Below are 19,403 nucleotides of genomic sequence, written 5' to 3'. Positions count from 1 at the left end.
TAATTTGAAAATCTTTCCAAAAATAGAAATGTGTCCTTTTATTTTCAAAATAATATTAAAACTGTAGACACACACTCATCCGTTATCCACATCTGTGTTCAATGCAGATGCCCAAGATGCTCCACCTCAATTAAATGCTGGTCTGAAACAGCGGGTCATAGATCATCTCCAGCTAAAGAAAAAACAGGAAGAAGGGCCCACAAAGATGGAGCTGGAGGAGCGTTGTATAAAGATGGAGCTGGAGGAGCGTCATATAGAGGAGGAGCAGGAGGAGTGTTGTATAAAGATGGAGCTGGAAGAGCATCGTATAAAGATCGAGGTGGAGGAGCGTCGTATAGAGACGGAGCTGGAGGAGCGTCATATAGAGATGGATCTGGAGGAGCGTCGTATAATAAATCAGCAGGAGCGCATTGAAAAGGAGGAGCAGGAAGAATGCCACTTAAAAGACGAACACAAAGAACGCCAAATAAAGGAGGAGCAGGAGGAACATCACATAAATAGCGAAGAGGTTGAAGTGAATCTTAATGGGATAAAGGAGGCTGATATCACCGGGTTCCTGCTCACTTCTGTTCATGTGAAGAGTGAAAATGATGAAAAGAAACCGCAGTCCCCACAACCTCATCAAGGCCCGCCTCTCAAAAACATGGAAGCGCAGACACAAACCAGAGGATCAGGTAAACAAATGAAAACAGAAACTGAGGACGATGAAGGAAGCAAAAAGGCTAGGAACTCTTATCACAGTAGCTGTTTACCACAGAATACTAATTTACAGGCTTCAGACTTCACCGAGACTAAAGATGGTACTGTGGATGGTGATAATTATTGGCAGGAGCCATTGTCTGCTTCTGAACCTGAAACTGAAGATGGCAAGAGTAAAAATTCTAACCTGCATCAGTCTCTGTCAGAATCTGGATCTGAAACTGAAGACAGCAGCATTGATAATTATAACTTGCACAGATCTTCATCAGAATCTGGCTCTGAAACTGAAGACAGCAGCATTGATAATTATAACTTGCACGGATCTTCATCAGAATCTGGCTCTGAAACTGAAGACAGCAGCATTGATAATTATAACTTGCACGAATCTTCATCAGAATCTGGATCTGAAACGGAAAGCAGCAGCAGCATTGATAATTATAACTTGCATGGACCTTCATCAGAATCTGGATCTGAAACGGAAAGTAGTAGCAGCAGCAGCAGCACCAGCACAAGCACCAGCAGCGTTGATAATTATAATTTGCACAGACCTTCATCAGAATCTGGATCTGAAACTGAAGGCAGCATCAATGAAGATAATGGTAAATGGCGGAAACCGTTGTTAAACTCTGAACCTAAACTTGTAAACAGTGGTGCAAATGGAAAAAAGCGATTTCACACACCAGAGAAACCTTTTCGTTGTAAAATTAGACGTAAAACAAGTAAAATATTTTAATAAACTAAAACAGATTACTTAAGACTCATAGGACAGGACAAACAGTTTGCAGCTTTTATAAAAAAAAAAAAAATGATGACAATAATAATAATAATAAGGTTAAAGTGTCAGACGTAGGGGTTCACATGGGGCCGAGAGAGAGACCATTTAGTTGTAGCGTCGGCAGCCACATGACTGATGGCATGACATGATTAATTATACATTTTTAGTGTTATGGTCATTGGTGTTTCTGATGGCTTTCTAGCATGCACGGCAGAGTAGGAAATTTGAACAAGGGGTTATCTTATCAAATTCATGTTTCTAAATTGCTGAATAGTTAGTTGATCAGTACAAGGGAATAATTCCAGATGATGCTGTGTACATGGTCTTTTGGTAATTATTAGTGGCAGTAATCTGATTTAAACCATTTTTGTTATGATGGCTAAGGTAACATCAATAAAGCACACTGAGAAACTGCCTCCATGCTTTTTCTTTACTGGAGCCTATCCCAGATGTTAGAAATCAAGAGAAGTGGGTACACTTTGAATTGACCTTTAAGGTGGAAGTCATTAAACTGTGATTTGACCAAGTTTTTGTAGCTAATCTCCAACCTTCCCTTTGTGAAGAAAAAAAAGAAAAAGAAAAAACATATATTTAAAAGATTAGTTGTAAAACAGCTAACTGATCAGCTGCAAAGGAATGGTTTATTTGAGTTTCAGTCAGGTTTCAGAGCTCATCACACTACAGAAAACAGGTGTACTTGGAGAGTCCTGATGTGTTCAGTTTTTTCAGAAGAAAGTACAGGAGAAATGTCTGTCGTTTAAAAAGATTTAATTTCAACTGCCGACCCTGGATCGGGCCATACAATTTTATACCCCAATAATAACAAGTGTTATTATGACATACTTCTTACAGAAGCGACGTGGCAGTCCTGCTGTCTCCCTACGAGTCTTCTCTCTGTTCATGTCCAACCTTGCCTCATATTGCTCCTCTTCCTGGGATAACAAAGACAGAACAAAAGAAACCACCTCCCTGCTTAACCTTGATTATTAATATTATCCTACTGATTCCATTTAATATCCAAGTTTGAGACATTCTATTAAGACTCCCTTGGCCCAGAAAATATCATCTTGACTGTTAACCGGCGTGATGTGTATGTATGTTGCAAAGAAAAGTCACTCTACGTCAATCGCAATATTTGAATTCAGTCATGGCTAGGGATGGGTATTGATAAGATTTTCACGATTCCGATTCCATTTTCGATTCTGTTTAACGATTCGATTCTTTATCGATTCTCTTATCGATTCTTTTTAAAAAAGGAGAACACGAAGGTCGATTAGCTTAGAACTTTGTTTTATATCTTCTCTTTGACCAAGATAGAAATTTAGGAGTAACAAATCCAGCAGTGAGATCTTAAGAGATCCAGCCTATGGCTCTTCAATGGGGAGTCACAGGGTCCCCGGGGAAAAAAAAATTGTAAATGTAAAATAATAAAATAAATATTCTTCTGTAGCAATAACAAAGTATAACATAAATTATTCTGTAGCAATTACACAAAAATATCCAGTAATGTCCCTGCCTACAATTAAACACATTCACTTACCGAAAATCGGGGGCATCTGCTGTGGCAAATGGGTGCAAGCCTTTGACCACAAACTTAGTCTCTGCTCGGTAACATTAGTCTATCCTGGCTTGAAAGGAGACGCTACCGGTAGACTGCAGCGAGAACTGCCAGCGAGCGCCAGCCAGACTCTGTCTCTCTCATCATGGTCATCTAAACGCACAGTAATGGCAGATAAGGCAGATCGCGCTAACATAATATGCACTGTTAGTTGATTATTTACCTGCCGCATTAACGGGAGAGGACGTGCAAACGTTACCGCTGCTGCTGGGTTGAGATTCACGAGTCCAGAGCGGAATTAAAAACACGACATTCATTTAAGGTCATCGCGTGTTTTGTGAGCAAATGCTTTTGCATATTCGTAGTGTTTCCTCCCTTAAATGAAATATCTACTTTGCAAGTAATTGCAAGTTGCCCTGTTGTCTTCCGTTCTTGTAAAATATAACCAAACTTTTGAGCGTTTGAGCCGCCATGTTTCCAGCCAGGTAAATGACGCTCCGCAACGTGGTGACGTCATTCAGGGCGACTGGAATCGATAAGGGAATCGTTTGCAAAAATGGCAAACAATTCCAAGGAATTGAAACAGTGGGAACCGGTTCTCAACAAGAACCGGTTTTCGATACCCATCCCTAGTCATGGCGCTGAATGAAGCTTCTGACCTTCATAACATGGAGCACCAACACTTTAATGAGCACATCGCAGTGTGTTTATAGGAAATCATAAAAACAGCTTTATTTAATCATTTTAATCCTAACAGTCCTCTAATTAAGGTTAATTATGGAATTCCACAGGGTTCAGTGCTAGGACAGATTCTTTTTTTTTTTTTTTTTATGTATTTATATATGCAAGTTTCAAGATTTTTTTACACATTCACAAACAGCGGGACAGAAGAACACAGACAATAAAGACAATAACAACCAAAAAAAACAAAGAAACAAACAAAAAAAACAGAGCAACAAACCACACAACAGGGTACAAGGCCAGCACTTATTAAAAACAGCAGAGAAGCAAACAAAGCAAGTGGTATACATGTCAAACAACTCACAATCTAGTGAGTCCAATCCACAAGATCAAATCCAAAGATCGCTAGGAGGAGCTGATAACAATCATGCAAAAACAGTTATGGGCAACAGCTCAGAATGAAAGCAGTTAAAACAATGTGGTCAGGACCCAGGGCGTGGACTGTCCTTCTTAATGTGGTCTATAAAGGGCCCCCATATCTTCCTGAACTTCTCCATGGAATCAGACGTAGAGAACCGAATTTCTTCCAGGTATAGACAGGAGACCATCTCCTCGAGCCACCTCTTGAAGCAGGGAGGGGAGGCGGATTTCCACTCCCCCAGAATCAAACGTTTGGCAATCACCATACCAAACATGAGGGCCTGTTGAACAGCAAAGGGAAGTGCCAAGGAGTCGCCGGAGCAGCCCAGGATCACCATAAGACAGTCAGGATACAGTTGCCTATCATAAACAGTGCTATAGAAACTAAAAATACTAGTCCAAAAGGCTGTAAGCGTAGAACAGGACCAAAAAAGATGCCCAAGAGTACCGTCCACAAGTTTACATTTATCACATTTGGGGGAAACGTTAGGAAAAATCTTGTTCAATTTGGTTTTGGAATAGTGCAGTCTATGGACAACCTTAAATTGAATTAACTGAAGCCGGGCGTTAACAGAGCATAGTTTTATCCGACTTAACACTTCAGCCCATAGATCGTCAGAGATAACCAAACCAGTGTCCCTTGTCCAAGCCTCTTTAATATGGCAAGAGGGGGCTGCCGAAGAAAAAAGGTTGACAAGCCGAGAAATTAAGTGTTTTGAGGTGGGAGGTTCGTTCATCATATTGTAAAAGACATGCTGTATGGGGATGGTATCTAAATTTGAGAATGCTTGCTTGACATAATTCCTAATTTGTAAGTACTGAAAAAAATGACTTGTAGGGAGATTGTACTTTGTCTGAAGCTGAGCAAAAGAGGCAAAATGATTGTCAATATAAAGATCCTTTATAGCAATTAACCCTTTGACAGGCCATTGTTTGAAAGCAGCATCCATTGTACTAGGCGTAAAGCTAGGATTGTGGCAGATCGGGGCAAAAGTTGACACTACCGGGAGTTTCAAGATTCTCTTAATTTGATTCAATATTTTTACGGAGTTGCAAAGAATAAAGTCATCACATGCACTTTTAATAACCGATTTTGAAAATAAGATAGCTGGCAAGGATGCTCCAGTGTGCTCGATAGCAGTGCTAAGCTCCAATTCGAGCCATTTAGGGCTGGACCTGCATCCCACAGCATCACCAACTATAGGCAGATTCCAGAAGACCCAGGCTAGGACAGATTCTGTTTACATTATACATGCTTAAGCTAGGTAGTAACATTAGAAGGCAAAGCATACATTTTCACTGCTACACAGATGACACGCAACTTTATCTATCCATGAAGCCAGATAACACACACCAACACTTCTTTCTTCCGTTTGTGCAACATCTCTAAAATTAGAAACATACAGTCTCAGACTGATGCTGAAGTAGCTAAACCATTTATTCTAGGCTCGACTAGTGTAATTTGTTATCATTAGGATGTCCTAAAACTCCCTGAAAAGCCTTCAGTTGATCCAAAATGTTGCAGCAAGAGTACTGACAGGGACTAGAAAGAGGGAGCATATTGGCTTCTCTTTATTGGTTCCCTGTTAAATCCAGAACTGAATTTATAATCCTGCTTCTCATGTATGTATGTATATATTTTTATTAGGGGTGCAACAATACTCATATCGATATTGAACCATTCGATACAGTGCTTTCGGTTCGGTACGCATATGTATCGAACAATACAAAATTTTTAATTTATTTTATCGACTTTTCTTCTGACGATGCTGTCTGTGTTGAGCACTCAGTGGATCTGCGTTCGACTACTCCGCCTAGGTTGCACTGTCGAGCGCAGATCCACTGAGCGCAGCGCAAGCTAGCAAGACAGAAGCTAAGCTTGTCGCAACATGGCAAATTGAACCTCCTCCACCCTCATTCAGATCTGGCCTTTGGAACTATTTTGGTCTTCTTGTGAAGCATGACCCTGAAGGTAAGCGCGTCATGGACAAAAGTAAAACTATGTCGGATGTGCCACGCAATGCTCAATTGGTGGGAACTACTGCATTAGCGCAGTTTGCTCGTTAACGTGTTGACGCCGTCCAGCCCGTGTTGACGCCATCCATATATATGTATATGTGTATATCTACGTGTGTGTGTGTGTGTGTGTTTAAATATGTATATAATAACGTGCAATCAAGGCCAGTGGCTACACTACTGCATATTTGAAATTTACAGGAACCATACCACTGGTGTGGCTGTAGCTCAGGAGGTAGAGCAGATCACCTACCTATCGGAAGGTTGGTGGTTCAATCTTTGGCTTCTCCAGTCTGCATGCCAAGTATCCTTGGGTAAGATACTAACCCTAAGTCGCTCTCTGATGCATCCATCGGAGTATGAATGTAGTTAGGAAACAGTACCAAGCTTGGGTAAAGTGCTTGTGAGATTGGGTAAATGTGGCTTATCCAACAATGCCACAGGTTATAAGCATTGTGATAAATGATGATAATTGATGACATCATGCTTCAAGTAAAAAGCTCAAGAGGAAGAATAAAAAGAATAAATATTTTATTAATCAAGAAGTTGGCAAGTTACTGTTAGAGCAACCAAAAAAGAAAGTGATTAAATACAAAATCTAAATACAATAAGGAGTTGAAATTAAATGCAAAATTAAAACCTAAATAACATTAGTTGATATACTCCATACCAGAAAAGCAATCAGGAGTAGATGTGTCCATCTGGTTCTGTGTTATCCAACACCACATAGCTGCTGTTTGACTGTGGTATGCTGATCCAAACTTATTTTGGTGCACACCCACCCACCCACCGAGTTCTGGTTTATACAGAAAAACAAAATGCTCAAGCATAGATTATTATTAAAAATATTATGACTAAACATGGTTATGTACCTTGGATATAGAAAATGTATAAATAAATGCTATCTGGAATTCAAGTAATATATTTCCCAATTACAATATAGCTTGCATCACTTTGAGCACATGGTACCACCCCTACTATAAATGTCACCAGCCATAGTCTCTATTTTTTTTCATACAGTACAGGGCATCCTTCAAAGCACCCAATAGCATGAACAGACATAATTAATGACCAAACAAACAAAAAAGATCCGTCCAACTTATTCATTAGCAGGTAAGTGCATTCACAGAACCTTCAAAGCTGTTACTCCGTGTGGGTTTTCACGTGTCTGTTTAGATTTCCCTTCTGAGTAAACGTTTTACCACAAACACCACAGCTAAATGGCTTCTCTCCAGTGTGGACTCTCATGTGTCTCGTCAGAGTTCCCTGATGGGTGAATCTCTTCCCACATACAGTGCAGCTAAACTGTTTCTCTCCGGTGTGAACTCTGATGTGGATCTTGAGATCGCGCTGATGTACAAAGTTTTTGCCACAGACATCGCAACCATGTGGTTTCTCTCCTGTGTGGCCTCTTGTGTGGGCTTTGAGATGTGATTTCCTGTTAAATCTTTTGCCACAAATATCACAGCCATATGGTTTCTCTCCTGTGTGAACCCTTGTGTGTGCTTTAACAAGCGCCATCCGGTTAAACCTTTTACCACAAATGTCGCAAGCAAACTGTTTTTCTCCTGTGTGAACTCTCATGTGTGCACTTAATTGTGTTTTCCGGTTATATCTTTTACTGCAAAGATCACAACCAAATGGTTTTTCTCTTGTGTGAACTCTCATATGTCTCTTCAGGTCCACCTGTTGTGTAAATCTTTTTGTGCAAACCCCACAACCGAATGGTTTCTCACCTGTGTGAACCCTGATGTGCCTCTTGATATTTTGCTGTTGTGTAAACCTTTCACCACAGATGTCACATACAAACGGTTTCTCTCCTGTGTGGATTCTGATGTGCGCCTTGAAACTATAGAGATGTCGAAAACGCTTTCCACAAAAATCACAATGAAATGGTTTTTCACCAGTGTGAATTCGGATATGTGTCTTAAGATTTTGTTTTTGTGTAAATCGTTTTCCGCAAATACCACAGATAAATTGTCTGTCTTGTCTGGGTGAATCTACATTTCCCAAATGCCTGGAGGAAGTTTCCATTAAATGGCTTGTCATGAGCCTCTGAACAGGCCTCTTGCTTTTTGGAGATTTGAGTCCATTTGCACTTGATGTAGGAGCTCCCTGATTATTTTCACCGTCATCATTTGGAGGTCCAGAATCTGACAAAGGTTCCTGCCAATCACCACCACCATCGTCACTATCATCATCATCATCATCTGAGACGTCAGTCGCAGAAGAGTCTGAAGCCTTCTCATCAGTATTTGGATCTGGGTTCCATAGTCCAGGTCCAGGTCCTTCACGGTCCTCTCCATCACTTTCTGTTTTTATCTGTTTAGCTAAGCTGCAAAGTGGAGGCTCTGCCTCTCCCATTTGATTCTGAAGGAGAAGTAAAGAGTTAGGCTTCTCTTCATCGTTTTCAGTCTTCACAGGACCAGCAGTGAGTTGGAGCCTGATGATATCAGCCTTTGTTAGATCATTAAGCGGCTCTCCCACCTCACTGTTACTGAGTTCATCTTGTTCCTCCTTTTTAAAGAGAAGCTCTGGGCCCTTCTGGTCCGGACTGTTGCTCCATTCATGGGAAACCTCTTCTTTGATCACCAGCAGCTGTTGGACATCTGCAGAGAACACAAAAACAGACACGGGACAACAGTGACTCCATATTCTTGTGGTCAACAGAAGAATTTGTATACATGGTGATGGTGCACACTGATGCTAACTGCTGTATCATAAAGTGCTTGAACAAGAATCTAATGTGAAAATAAATTAACACTTTTTTTTTTAAATCAAGCCTTCCAAATTCAACATATAACTACATGACCTGCAACAAATATGATTATTTCCAGCTGTGAAAGCACTATTAGTGTTTGTCATTAACTTCCAAATGCCAAATACTAAAAGTGCTTTTCCATTCTTAAAGAGCTTCCAAAGGCAAAAAACACCAAAGCCCTGTACCAGATTTGAGTACTTTACCACAAATGTCGCAAGCAAACTTACTTTCTCTTCTTTGTTTCCCAACAACAGTACAACCCCACAAGATAAAGCAGTACCTGCAGTCAGACACTTTTGTATCAGGACGCATAAGCAAAGAAGCATGTTTCTGCCCGGTTTCAGACCAGGGACTTTTCACATCTTAGGTGAACGTGATAACCACTACACTATGGAAACGGCACATGCTTCTACTGTATTTGTTATTTGTTTATTTCTGGACTGAAGAATATGTTTTCTTTAAAAAAAATTTTTTAAAGAACTGAAAGGGTTTAGTTCTTTTGACAAGCAGTTATCAAAAAATTATGCAATTTCTAAAACTGAAACAAAAGAGTAGTCCATTTTTTTAAAAAAATAATCTTTTTTTTCTCTTTGAATATTTACTTTTTTCCAATAACAAGACCAAATTATTTCTTATTCAATTAGCTCCAGGCCTGGCTATGGTTATTGTGAAAAGATGTGGGTCATTAGGTTGGTGGCAGTGTGAAAGATAAAAATACATATAGCAACATAAAAGTATCTCCAACTGACCAGAGCGTATTTCCAGCAGCTCGCCTCGATAACCAGTAAACTTGTTAGTGACTACTGTCAGCAGAAAACAAAAAGACTAAATCCACATACAAAAAGAAAGTAACTTGAGAGTTTCAGGTGCTGTTTAGTAAAATTATATTCTTTCTCTCAACTTCAAGTCACCTAATCCGTAACAAAAAGGGAAATAATTTAATTACCATAAAAATGTCAAAAACCTGAACCTAAGACTTTCATTTTTTGATTCTGTATTCTTTGTAAACAACAACAACAAAGACAACTGTAGCTATGTTGCTTGAAAAAATACATCTTTATTTTTATCACCACAGACATCTTACACACTAAGAACTATTAACTTACAATGTACAGGTTTAATTAAAAGAAAACAAGAAATCCATCAAAGAAGTTAAACATGACAAGGCATGGCCCAGGCTGCTAGCTGCATTGACTTTTTGACAAGATAACTAATCAAAAACAGATCTGGACGGGATGAGCTAGGCAATGACCGGAGCCAAACCAGATCCAGGTGTGATCCAGTCTGAATCCCCGATCCATTTTGGATCCATCCTGCCATAAAAACATAGTCTGACTGGGAAATGATCTGCTGATCTAGTTCTGGTTCTGGGTCAACAGTCTTGGTGGGTCCGACTCTGAATTTCAGATAATGAAACTTTAAACTGGTATTTTACGTCAATTAATGACTGAATTCCAACCTGTGGACACACTTCAATATGAAATGTAATTAGATTACAATCAGACTGTTTGCAGCTGGATTTTAAAAGTCACTTTAACAACACATTTTGTTCAGTTTTACAGTTTTAAGTCATTTCAGTCTCATGTTCACTGAGATTTTCTCCAAGATCTAGCTGTGACAGACATCTTTCCAACAGTATGATTGATTACAACACAGTAAACATCAGTGAGGACCTCACCTGGACACTGAACACCACACAGCTGGTCAAGAAGGCTCAGCAGCGGCTGTATTTCCTGAGGAGGCTGAGGAAATTTAATTTGTTGGCCAAGATCCTCAGCAGCTTCTACAGCTGCACTGTGGAGAACACACCATCAAGCTGCATTACTGCGTGGTACGGCAGCAGTACTGCTATGGACTGCAAACGCCTGCAGAGAGTGATAACAACTGCAGAGAAGATCGCCCTCTCTGCAGAGCATCTACCATCACAGAGTCCAGAGGAGAGCTGCCTCCATCCTCAAAGACCCCACACAGCCTCAACACGGACTGTTCACACTTCTGCTTTCAATACCAAGGTTTAGAAGTGTGAAATCCAGAACATCCCGATTCAACAACTCCTTCTCCTATCAGATTCCTGAACATCTGACCTACCTCAACTGCAATTTGCACATCAGGACACTTTGCACACTAAGTTCATTTTGCACATTAAGCTCCTTTGTACATCCATTTACATTGACATCTGCATACCTTACTTGTCTTCACTTATTTTGTTTGTACTTATTTATCTTTCACTATTTTTTTATCCTTATTTTTTTTATGTTATTTATCTTAATATCTTGTCTTATTTGTATCCTTATTTATCTTGCTCCTTCAACCCTACCTAACTTGGCATTGGTGTGTGGACAGCAAAGGAAGAATTTCATTGCACAGAGAAATGCTATTTCTTCTGTACACGTGACAACACTTTGAAACTTTATACAGGTGATTTTGATGTAAACAGTCATTCTATAGTAATGTACACTGTTTCCAGTCTAATTTAACTAACTGGCTGACAGTCTGATACCTGCATTAATATTCAAAGACTCTCACAGTTAGAAAGATGGATTTACAGTGGCTTGCAAAAGTATTCGCCTCCCTTGAACTTTCCCACATTTTGTCACATTACAGCCACAAACATGAATCAATTTTATTGGAATTCCATGTGAAAGACCAAAACAAAGTGGTGTAAAAGTGAGAAGTGGAATGAAAATCATACATGATTCCAAACATTTTTTACAAATAAATAACTGCAAAGTGGAGTGTGCGTAATTATTCAGCCCCCTTTGGTCTGAGTGCAGTCAGTTGCCCATAGACGTTGCCTGATGAGTGCTAATGACTAAATAGAGTGCACCTGTGTGTAATCTAATGTCAGTACAAATACAGCTGCTCTGTGACGGCCTCAGAGATTGTCTAAGAGAATATTGGGAGCAACAACACCATGAAATCCAAAGAACACACCAGACAGGTCAGGGATAAAGTTATTGAGAAATTTAGGCTTAGGCTACAAAAAGATTTCCCAAGCCTTGAACATCCCATGGAGCACTGTGGGACACTCAGAAATTGAAGGAGTATGGCACAACTGTAAACCTACCAAGACAAGGCCATCCATCTAAACTCAAAGGCCGAACAAGGAGAGCGCTGATCAGAAATGCAGCCCAGAGGCCCATGGTGACTCTGGACGAGCTGCAGAGATCTACAGCTCAGGTGGGGGAATCTGTCCATAGGACAACTATTAGTCGTGCACTGCACAAAGTTGGCCTTTATGGAAGAGTGGCAAAAAGAAAGCCATTGTTAACAGAAAACCATAAGAAGTCCAGTTTGCAGTTTGCCACAAGCCATGTGGGGGACACAGCAAACATGTGGAAGAAGCTGCTCTGGTCAGATGAGACCAACATGCAAAACACTATGTGTGGTGGAAAACTAACACTGCACATCACTCTGAACACACCATCCCCACTGTCAAATATGGTGGTGGTAGCATCATGCTCTGGGGGTGCTTCTCTTCAGCAGGGACAGGGAAGCTGGTCAGAGTTGATGGGAAGATGGATGGAGCCAAATACAGGGCAATCTTGGAATCCTGGGGCAGAGGTTCACCTCCAGCAGGACATCGACCCTAAACATAAAGCCAGGGCAACAATGGAATGGTTTAAAACAAAACATATCCATGTGTTAGAATGGCCCAGTCAAAGTCCAGATCTAAATCCAATCGAGAATCTGTGGCAAGATCCAAAAACTGCTGTTCACAAACGCTGTCCATCTAATCCAGCTGTCCCCAACCCCCGGGCCGTGAGTCGTTTGGTACCGGGCCGCGAGAGTTGAGGCTCAGGTGTGAAATGTATGGTTTTCAGGGTTTTTATCGGTTTTCAGCGTTATTTTGTTATCGTTTTTATCGTTAACTCTGTTTTCCTGGGTCTTTTCAAGTGTGTTATGAATAAATCTTCTTTTTTTCGGTACCGGTACTGGTTTTATTTTGTTGTATTTATCCGCGACACCTTAAAGGCTGGTCCGTGAAAATATTGTCGGGCATAAACTGGTCCGTGGCGCCAAAAAGGTTGGAGACCGCTGATCTAATCTGACTGAGCTGGAGTTGTTTTGCAAAGAAGAGCTATAATTGCAGCAAAAGGTGGTTCTACAAAGTATTGACTCAGGGGGCTGAATAATTACGCACACCCCACTTTTCAGTTATTTATTTGTAAAAAAATGTTTGGAATCATGTATGATTTTCGTTCCGCGTCTCACGTGTGCACCACTTTGTGTTGGTCTTTCACGTGGAATTCCAATGAAATTGATTCATGTTTGTGGCTGTAATGTGACAAAACGTGGGGAAGTTCAAGGGGGGCGAATACTTTTGCAAGCCACTATAATTCTTAGCTGATAATAAATAAGTGAGATATTCACTTTCTTCACTCATACAAATTGACCACTGAAAAATTAAAAAGCCAACATGGTAAATAAAAAGATAGTGAATTGACACCTAATCAGCATTTTAGTGTTTATAAAATGTAAACTTGTCTAAATTCATTTGCTCCACCAAGTGGTTTGATAGCAACTTTTGGAATAAGGAAATGAGTCAGTTTGTTAAAGAAAACTTGTCAGTGAGTAGGTTTAGTGTACAGAGTCTCACTCAGTTTAAGTTAACTTTCTTTGTGAATCAGAAATCCTCAAGTTTATCTCATCTCAGGTTTAACGAACACAGATTGGTTGGTTAAAACTGTTTCAAATAGCACTAAGACCCAGTACAATTTCTACTGTGTGTGGCTTCTCGTGTGCCTATTTAGACTTCCCTGTTGAGTAAAAGTTTTCCCACACACATTACAACCAAATGGTTTCTCTCCAGTGTGCACCCTCATGTGTCTCTTGAGGCTTCCCTGCTGAGTAAATCGCTTTTCACATGCAGGACAGCTGAACTGTTTCTCTCCAGTGTGGACTCTGATGTGTATTTTGAGGTCATGTTGATGCACAAACTTTTTCCCACATGCACCACAGCTGAATGGTTTCTCTCCTGTGTGTACCCTCATGTGCCTCTTCAGAACCCCCTGCTGTGTAAACATTTTATTACACAGATTGCAGCCAAATGGTTTCTCTCTCGTGTGAACTCTCATATGTCTCTTCAGAACGCCCTGCTGTGTAAATCGTTTTGCGCAGACAACACAGCTGAATGGTTTCTCTCCTGTGTGAACCCTCATGTGGCGTTTGAGATTTTGCTTTTTTCTAAATTTTTCACCACAAATGCCACAAACAAACGGTTTTTCCCCAGTATGGATTCTGATGTGTACTTTAAAACTATAGTGATGTCTAAAGTCTTTTCCACAAAAATCACAGTTATATGGTTTATCACCTGTGTGGACTCTCATATGTGTCTTCAGATTTTGTTTCTGTTTAAATCTTTTTGCACAAACACCACAGGTAAATGTTTTTTCTCCTGTGTTGACTATCATCTTTGAAAATTCACTTTGTTTCACTCTGTTAAATTTCTCATTAGCCAAACAGCCATAAGGCCTTTTGAATGAATGACATGTCTTCCTTCTCTGAAAAGAACACTTGCTTTTCAGTGATTTCAGAGTTTTCAAGTTTGATTTAGGTATAGGGCAACCACTGTCACCATCTTCGTTTGCAGGTCCAGCATCAGACAAAGGCTCCTGCCAATCATCTCCATCACTAATGTCTGTTTCAGAAGAGTCTGGGGCCTTCTCAACAGCATTTAGTTGGAAATGGAAATTTGGATTAGAGTTCCCAGCGATTTCTGGTCCTCTACAATCCTTTTCATCAATTTCATTGTTGATATTTGTAGCTGAGCTGCTGTTTGTAGCTTCTGCTTCTGCATTGTCTTCAGTCTGACTTTGATGAAGCTGTACAATCTGAGGTTTTTCTTCTCTTTCATCTTCACACTTCATGGAAATAGAAGACAATGTGCACTTAGTGCTAACAGCAAGATGCGCTCCCCCTGTATCGATCCACAGCTCCTCATGCTCCTCCTTTATGTGGAGGTGGTCTAGATTCTGCTGGTCCAGACTGGGGGTCCAGGGTAGCTCTTCTTTAATCACCAACATCTGCTGGACATCTGCGGGGAATACTGAAACATACATGTACATCACTGACTGTAGGCTTCTATATGTTCACCTTGATTTCAGTAGCTGTTAATGTAATCTGAAATTCAAGTTACAGTGGGGATTATTTTGAGACCAAAAATGAAACACTATCCATCACCAGTCACCCTAACAATTACAGTAATGGTAAGAAGTTTAAATCCACTTCTCATGGGTGTGAATGTCATGGTAATTTTGGGCTTTTAATTTTTAATTTCTTTGAGCTGTTCTTTTAAAAGTAAAAAAAAAAAAACCCAACAACAACAGAGTTCACAGTTTAATTTTATTTCATTTATTTGAATTAATTTAATTTATAGACGGCATTGCAGAAACACTGTACCAACTGTCATGCATGGTGATTCATGCGTGACAGTTTCATTGTCATCAGGCTGTTTTACTGCCTGTGCTAAATTCCACCAACAGAATGGAATAATGAAGGAAGACTACCTCCAAATTCTTCAACTTCACCTCAAATCAACAGCTAGATGGTTGAAATTGGGACACAGTTAACGTTCTAACAGGATAATGGGCTGAAACACATCAAAACTGGCATCGGGATGAATAAACCAGGCTGACATTAAGGTTCTGGAATGGGCAAAGCCCAGAGATCCATCCACTTGAAACTTTGTGAACTATGCTTACACTCGGATCTGTGCCAGGAAACCAAACAATTTTAAATAAACGCTAACAATTCTGCTGAGAAGAGTGGTCAAGAGTGGTCAAAATCCAGCCTGAATTATGTGAGAAGCTTGTTGATGGATAACAAGTCTGGTCAAGGTGCAGTTAGCTAAGGGACATTTAACCAAATATTAATGTACATATTTCAACTTGTATGACCCTGTGTGGCTTAGAAAATCCAAAATAAATTCAAAGTTGTGCACATAATTGTTGTTGTTTTTTAATCATTAAAGATGTATGCTGTATGGTAATTCTAACCTACCTGGAAAAAGAAGTATTCAAACAAATTGTTAAATGACCAAATTCACTATGACACTTCATGGCCATGATGAGTGGATGGAAGCTTTGGACCAAACATTTATCAATTTCATTTTCCCCTCTTCTGTAGAACCAGATTCCAGTTTGGATTCAGGAGATGGACTTAATCTTTACTTTTAAGATTAGGCTTCAAACTTATCTTATCCCTGAATCCTCCCTTAGTTATGCTGCAGTAAGTGTAGGCTGCTGGGGGATTCCCATGATGCACTGGGTGTTTCTTCTTCAGTCACCTTTCTAACTCATTATGTGTTAATAGACCTCTCTGCACTGAATCATACTTGTTATTAATCTCTGGCTGTCTTCCACAGCATGTCTTTGTCCTGTTTTCCTCCTCTCACCCCAACCGGTTGCGGCGGTTAAAAGGGAGTTTTTCCTTCCCACTGTCACCAAAGTCCTTGTTCATAGGGATTCATATGGTTGTTGGGTTTTTCTCTATGTATTATTGCTTTATATTGTACAATATAAAGCACCTTGAGGCGACTGTTGTTGTGATTTGATGCTGTATAAATAACATTTTTTGAATTGAAATTTTGGTAAACCACAGATCTTTATCTTGGGGATGTGGTAAAAATAAAGCTTAGATATAATTACTTATGAAGCAGTAAAGGAAGCAAAAACAAAAACCTCAAATGGCTAGAGACAAAATAATGATGGCTTAATAGACTGCCTGGAGGTCTTTCACACCTGTGACACCAAAACCTTTTCTTTCTTTCTTTGCATAAGATCTGATATAAGCGCATGCCATCATGATTCAGTTACAACAATGCTTTCACAATGAAAAGATTGTGGTTCAGCATGCCATCCAGTATGGAGATGTCAGGGGGAACGTGGGTCAAAATGATTTGGTCAAATTTCTCAGCAAGACGGAGCTCCTTGCTACACTTCGGGTTCCATTTTGAAGTTTCTCAAAGTGAAAAAGCTCAAAGTTCTTTGGGCTTAGCCAGCAGTCTCTTGATGTGAATATTATTGAGTACATCTGAGGACAAAGATGGAAATATGGAGGAGGAAACCCAAGAAGCTGGAGCAGCTTTGGGATGCCTGCAGGCCAGCCTTTGATTTCATACCCGATGACTTCGTGTCAAACTGAATAGCAATAGTTCTGCAGTTCTGTAAGCTAAAGGAAGCCGTATAAGACATTCAGTTTCATGTTTATACTGTGATAAAATAATACACTGATTTTCAGTATATAAAGTATTTACTTAACCCATTTAATCCCAAATGTTTCCCTGCAAAATGAGTGAATGCATTTTACTCCTTAGACTTCCCCTACACACAATATGTTGAATTAAATATCATAGGCAGTTAAAACGGCAGTTGTTGCCAGTGGGATTGAATGGGTATTTAAGTAAAAACATAAAATGTTTTGACAGTTTGATTGTTTTAATATGCAGCAGAGTGTTTGTTCAGCAATAGGCTGACATGTTTGTGATTATCATATAGAAGCAAATCTCAATTAAATTAATACTTTTTTAGTAGCCTTTAAATAAACTGGTGACCCTCAACAAAAACATGAAATACTCCTGACTACAAATTTTACACAAAATTAAAAGTAATATATTAGCTCCTATAATTGTGATGTACCCATCACAAGACTTTCCTCCAAGAATGTATCAGCCCATCAGGAGATAAATCCGAAGCATAACGTAAACACTGATATTCTATTGGAACTGGAAAATGTTGTAACAGCTCACCTAATTTGCTCAGCAGATCCTGATACACTGCAAACAGATTTATGAGCATGCAGAAGGACATTTATTGTTTAAAGGGAAATCTGATCATTACTGTTATTAAGTGGCGAGAGGTGCTTTGCATTACATGATCCAGGATGAAATCTTGGAATGTTAAAGTGTACAGACACAAAGTGGTTATCCCATAATCCCATATGTAATGATAAACATAGGGAAGGCATGTTGCTCTGTGATGTTTTCATACCACAAATATCTTTGTTTCATGAACTAAACTTAACTTTAGGGAGAGCACCGTCCATATTTTTCTATCTAAAAGCAAAAATCATGAAAAATTATATAAGAACATTCAAAAGCTGAAGAAGCTCCTTTACGGGTGACAAATAATATTTATTTTTTATAATGAAATTCCTAGAAAAAAATAAAAATAAAAAAAGAGTTGAATGCTTAGAACATTTTTTTTATTTGGTTGTACTTTTTCTTTGAGCTTTTAGGAAACCAAAAAACTGGAGGTCTGAAAAATGTTTCAGTCAGAGCGACGGTTACAAAATGCCACGTTTAAAGTCACCAAAATCAACTTTCGCCTTCATTCTGATGCTCAGTCTCAACAGCAGGTCGCCTTGACCACTGAGATGCTGCCATGTGACTGACTGATTAAAAATTTGTATAAATGAGTGATTAAACAGCTGTACCTAACAAAGTGGCCAATGAGCGTATATCTGCTAATTAATGTAACCAAACAAACCATTTAGATTAATGTCAGACATTTTAAGGAAGGAGTGAAATGCATAAAAACCCAATAAGCCTTAAAACAGATAAGTTTATTTGTATATATGTATTTATTTTTTTCATTTATCTCTTGTTTGCCCCTTATATCATTTGAAAGTTATATAGATTTTTTTTCTTTGCTCAAAGGTAGTTTTTAAAAAGGAATTACTTTAAAAACTACAAGATTTCTTGCATATGTGCGCGGTGTAAAGCGGCCGGGTGCTACACGATGCCCAGATGAGTTCCGCCTTTTTAACTCCGAGAACACAAAAAGTCATTGATAGCAAATACTTTTGTTATTTTTACAAATTGAGATTAGCAGATCGTGAGAAGATGTGCGATCGTGATCTCCACCCAGCCCCACAGCGAATCAGCTGTTAGCAGATTTCTTCGCATTCCAGCTGTGTTTATTCTTACCAGCGGTTTGGTTTATATCAGCGTCCTGCAGCTGTTCAACATCTGGAGGTTTAATGTCCGGCTTTTCTTCAAACTGCAGACTCTCAGCTCTGTTATGATCAAGATAATCCACTTCATTCATGGTGTCGACTCCTCTTTAAAATAAACTGCAGGCTTGTGTGACACGAACCAGGCCTGTGCAGAATCGATCACCGCCGATCACAGTGAAACACGCCCTGGTTACATTTGTCTGTCTCGCTTTGGTCCATGAACGTGTTCAAGTACTCAAAGGGGGATCGTGCTCTTCTGAATTATTTTGGAAACGAATTATTGATGTCTGCTGTGTTTTGAACAGGCATCTGCACGGACAGCTTCCCTCTTCATTCCACACAGCATCTCCACCGGCTTTTATTCGCGCTGCATTCACGCAGTTTACCCACGTTGTCATCCACTCACCTCGAAAACCATGAAACCTTTAAAACACAAGAGCACACGAAGTAATTCAGGCTATTAAAAATAAAACGGACCAGGGTTTACATGTGCGTTTTATCACGATGGTTTACTGGCCTCTAACGGCCGATCTCAA

General features: G+C 39.6%; 3 protein-coding genes across 6 annotated transcripts in view; 1 reads left to right on the top strand and 2 right to left on the bottom strand.

Annotated features, from left to right (window-relative positions):
- Positions 1-7,795, top strand: part of LOC147323875 (uncharacterized) — a 20,330-nt gene extending 12,535 nt beyond the window's left edge. For all 4 annotated transcript variants that reach the window (XM_086304491.1, XM_086304490.1, XM_086304494.1 and 1 more), the window contains one exon: positions 108-7,795. In XM_086304491.1, the coding sequence (XP_086160617.1) occupies positions 108-1,432 (1,325 nt within the window). In that variant the 3' untranslated portion in view covers positions 1,433-7,795. The remainder of the gene's footprint in view (positions 1-107) is intronic.
- LOC147323874 (uncharacterized) lies at positions 6,700-10,222 on the bottom strand. Its single transcript, XM_086304903.1, has 2 exons — positions 10,163-10,222; positions 6,700-8,855 (listed from the first exon to the last, which is right to left on the bottom strand). The coding sequence occupies exons 1-2, from the start codon at positions 10,220-10,222 to the stop codon at positions 7,293-7,295; spliced, it is 1,623 nt and encodes a 540-aa protein (XP_086161029.1). The 3' UTR covers positions 6,700-7,292.
- On the bottom strand, positions 9,944-19,403 carry LOC147323873 (uncharacterized). Its single transcript, XM_086304526.1, has 2 exons — positions 18,839-19,403; positions 9,944-14,959 (listed from the first exon to the last, which is right to left on the bottom strand). Exons 1-2 carry the CDS (start codon positions 18,957-18,959, stop codon positions 13,632-13,634), a joined length of 1,449 nt encoding a protein of 482 aa, XP_086160652.1. The 5' UTR covers positions 18,960-19,403; the 3' UTR covers positions 9,944-13,631.

This window comes from Aulonocara sp. 'chitande type north' Nkhata Bay, linkage group LG8 (assembly GCF_057382095.1).
Source record: "Aulonocara sp. 'chitande type north' Nkhata Bay isolate Kocher_YH1m ecotype deep benthic linkage group LG8, A_spYH_male_GT1.1, whole genome shotgun sequence".
Taxonomy (NCBI): Eukaryota; Metazoa; Chordata; class Actinopteri; order Cichliformes; family Cichlidae; genus Aulonocara; species Aulonocara sp. 'chitande type north' Nkhata Bay.
The sequence above is the reverse complement of the archived record's forward strand: the minus strand, read 5'-3'. Positions and strand labels throughout refer to the sequence as shown.

What these genes read in the sequence shown, in the direction of transcription:
- LOC147323873 (XM_086304526.1), bottom strand. Translation starts at nt 18,959, where the DNA reads ATGAATGAAGTGGATTATCTTGATCATAACAGAGCTGAGAGTCTGCAG. An exon ending in TGATATAAACCAAACCGCTG is followed by an intron (nt 14,960 to 18,838) that starts GTAAGAATAAAC and finishes TGTATGTTTCAG; the next exon opens with TATTCCCCGCAGATGTCCAG.
- LOC147323874 (XM_086304903.1), bottom strand. Translation starts at nt 10,222, where the DNA reads ATGGATCCAAAATGGATCGGGGATTCAGACTGGATCACACCTGGATCT. An exon ending in CTGGATCTGGTTTGGCTCCG is followed by an intron (nt 8,856 to 10,162) that starts GTCATTGCCTAG and finishes TACAGCAGTTAG; the next exon opens with CATCAGTGTGCACCATCACC.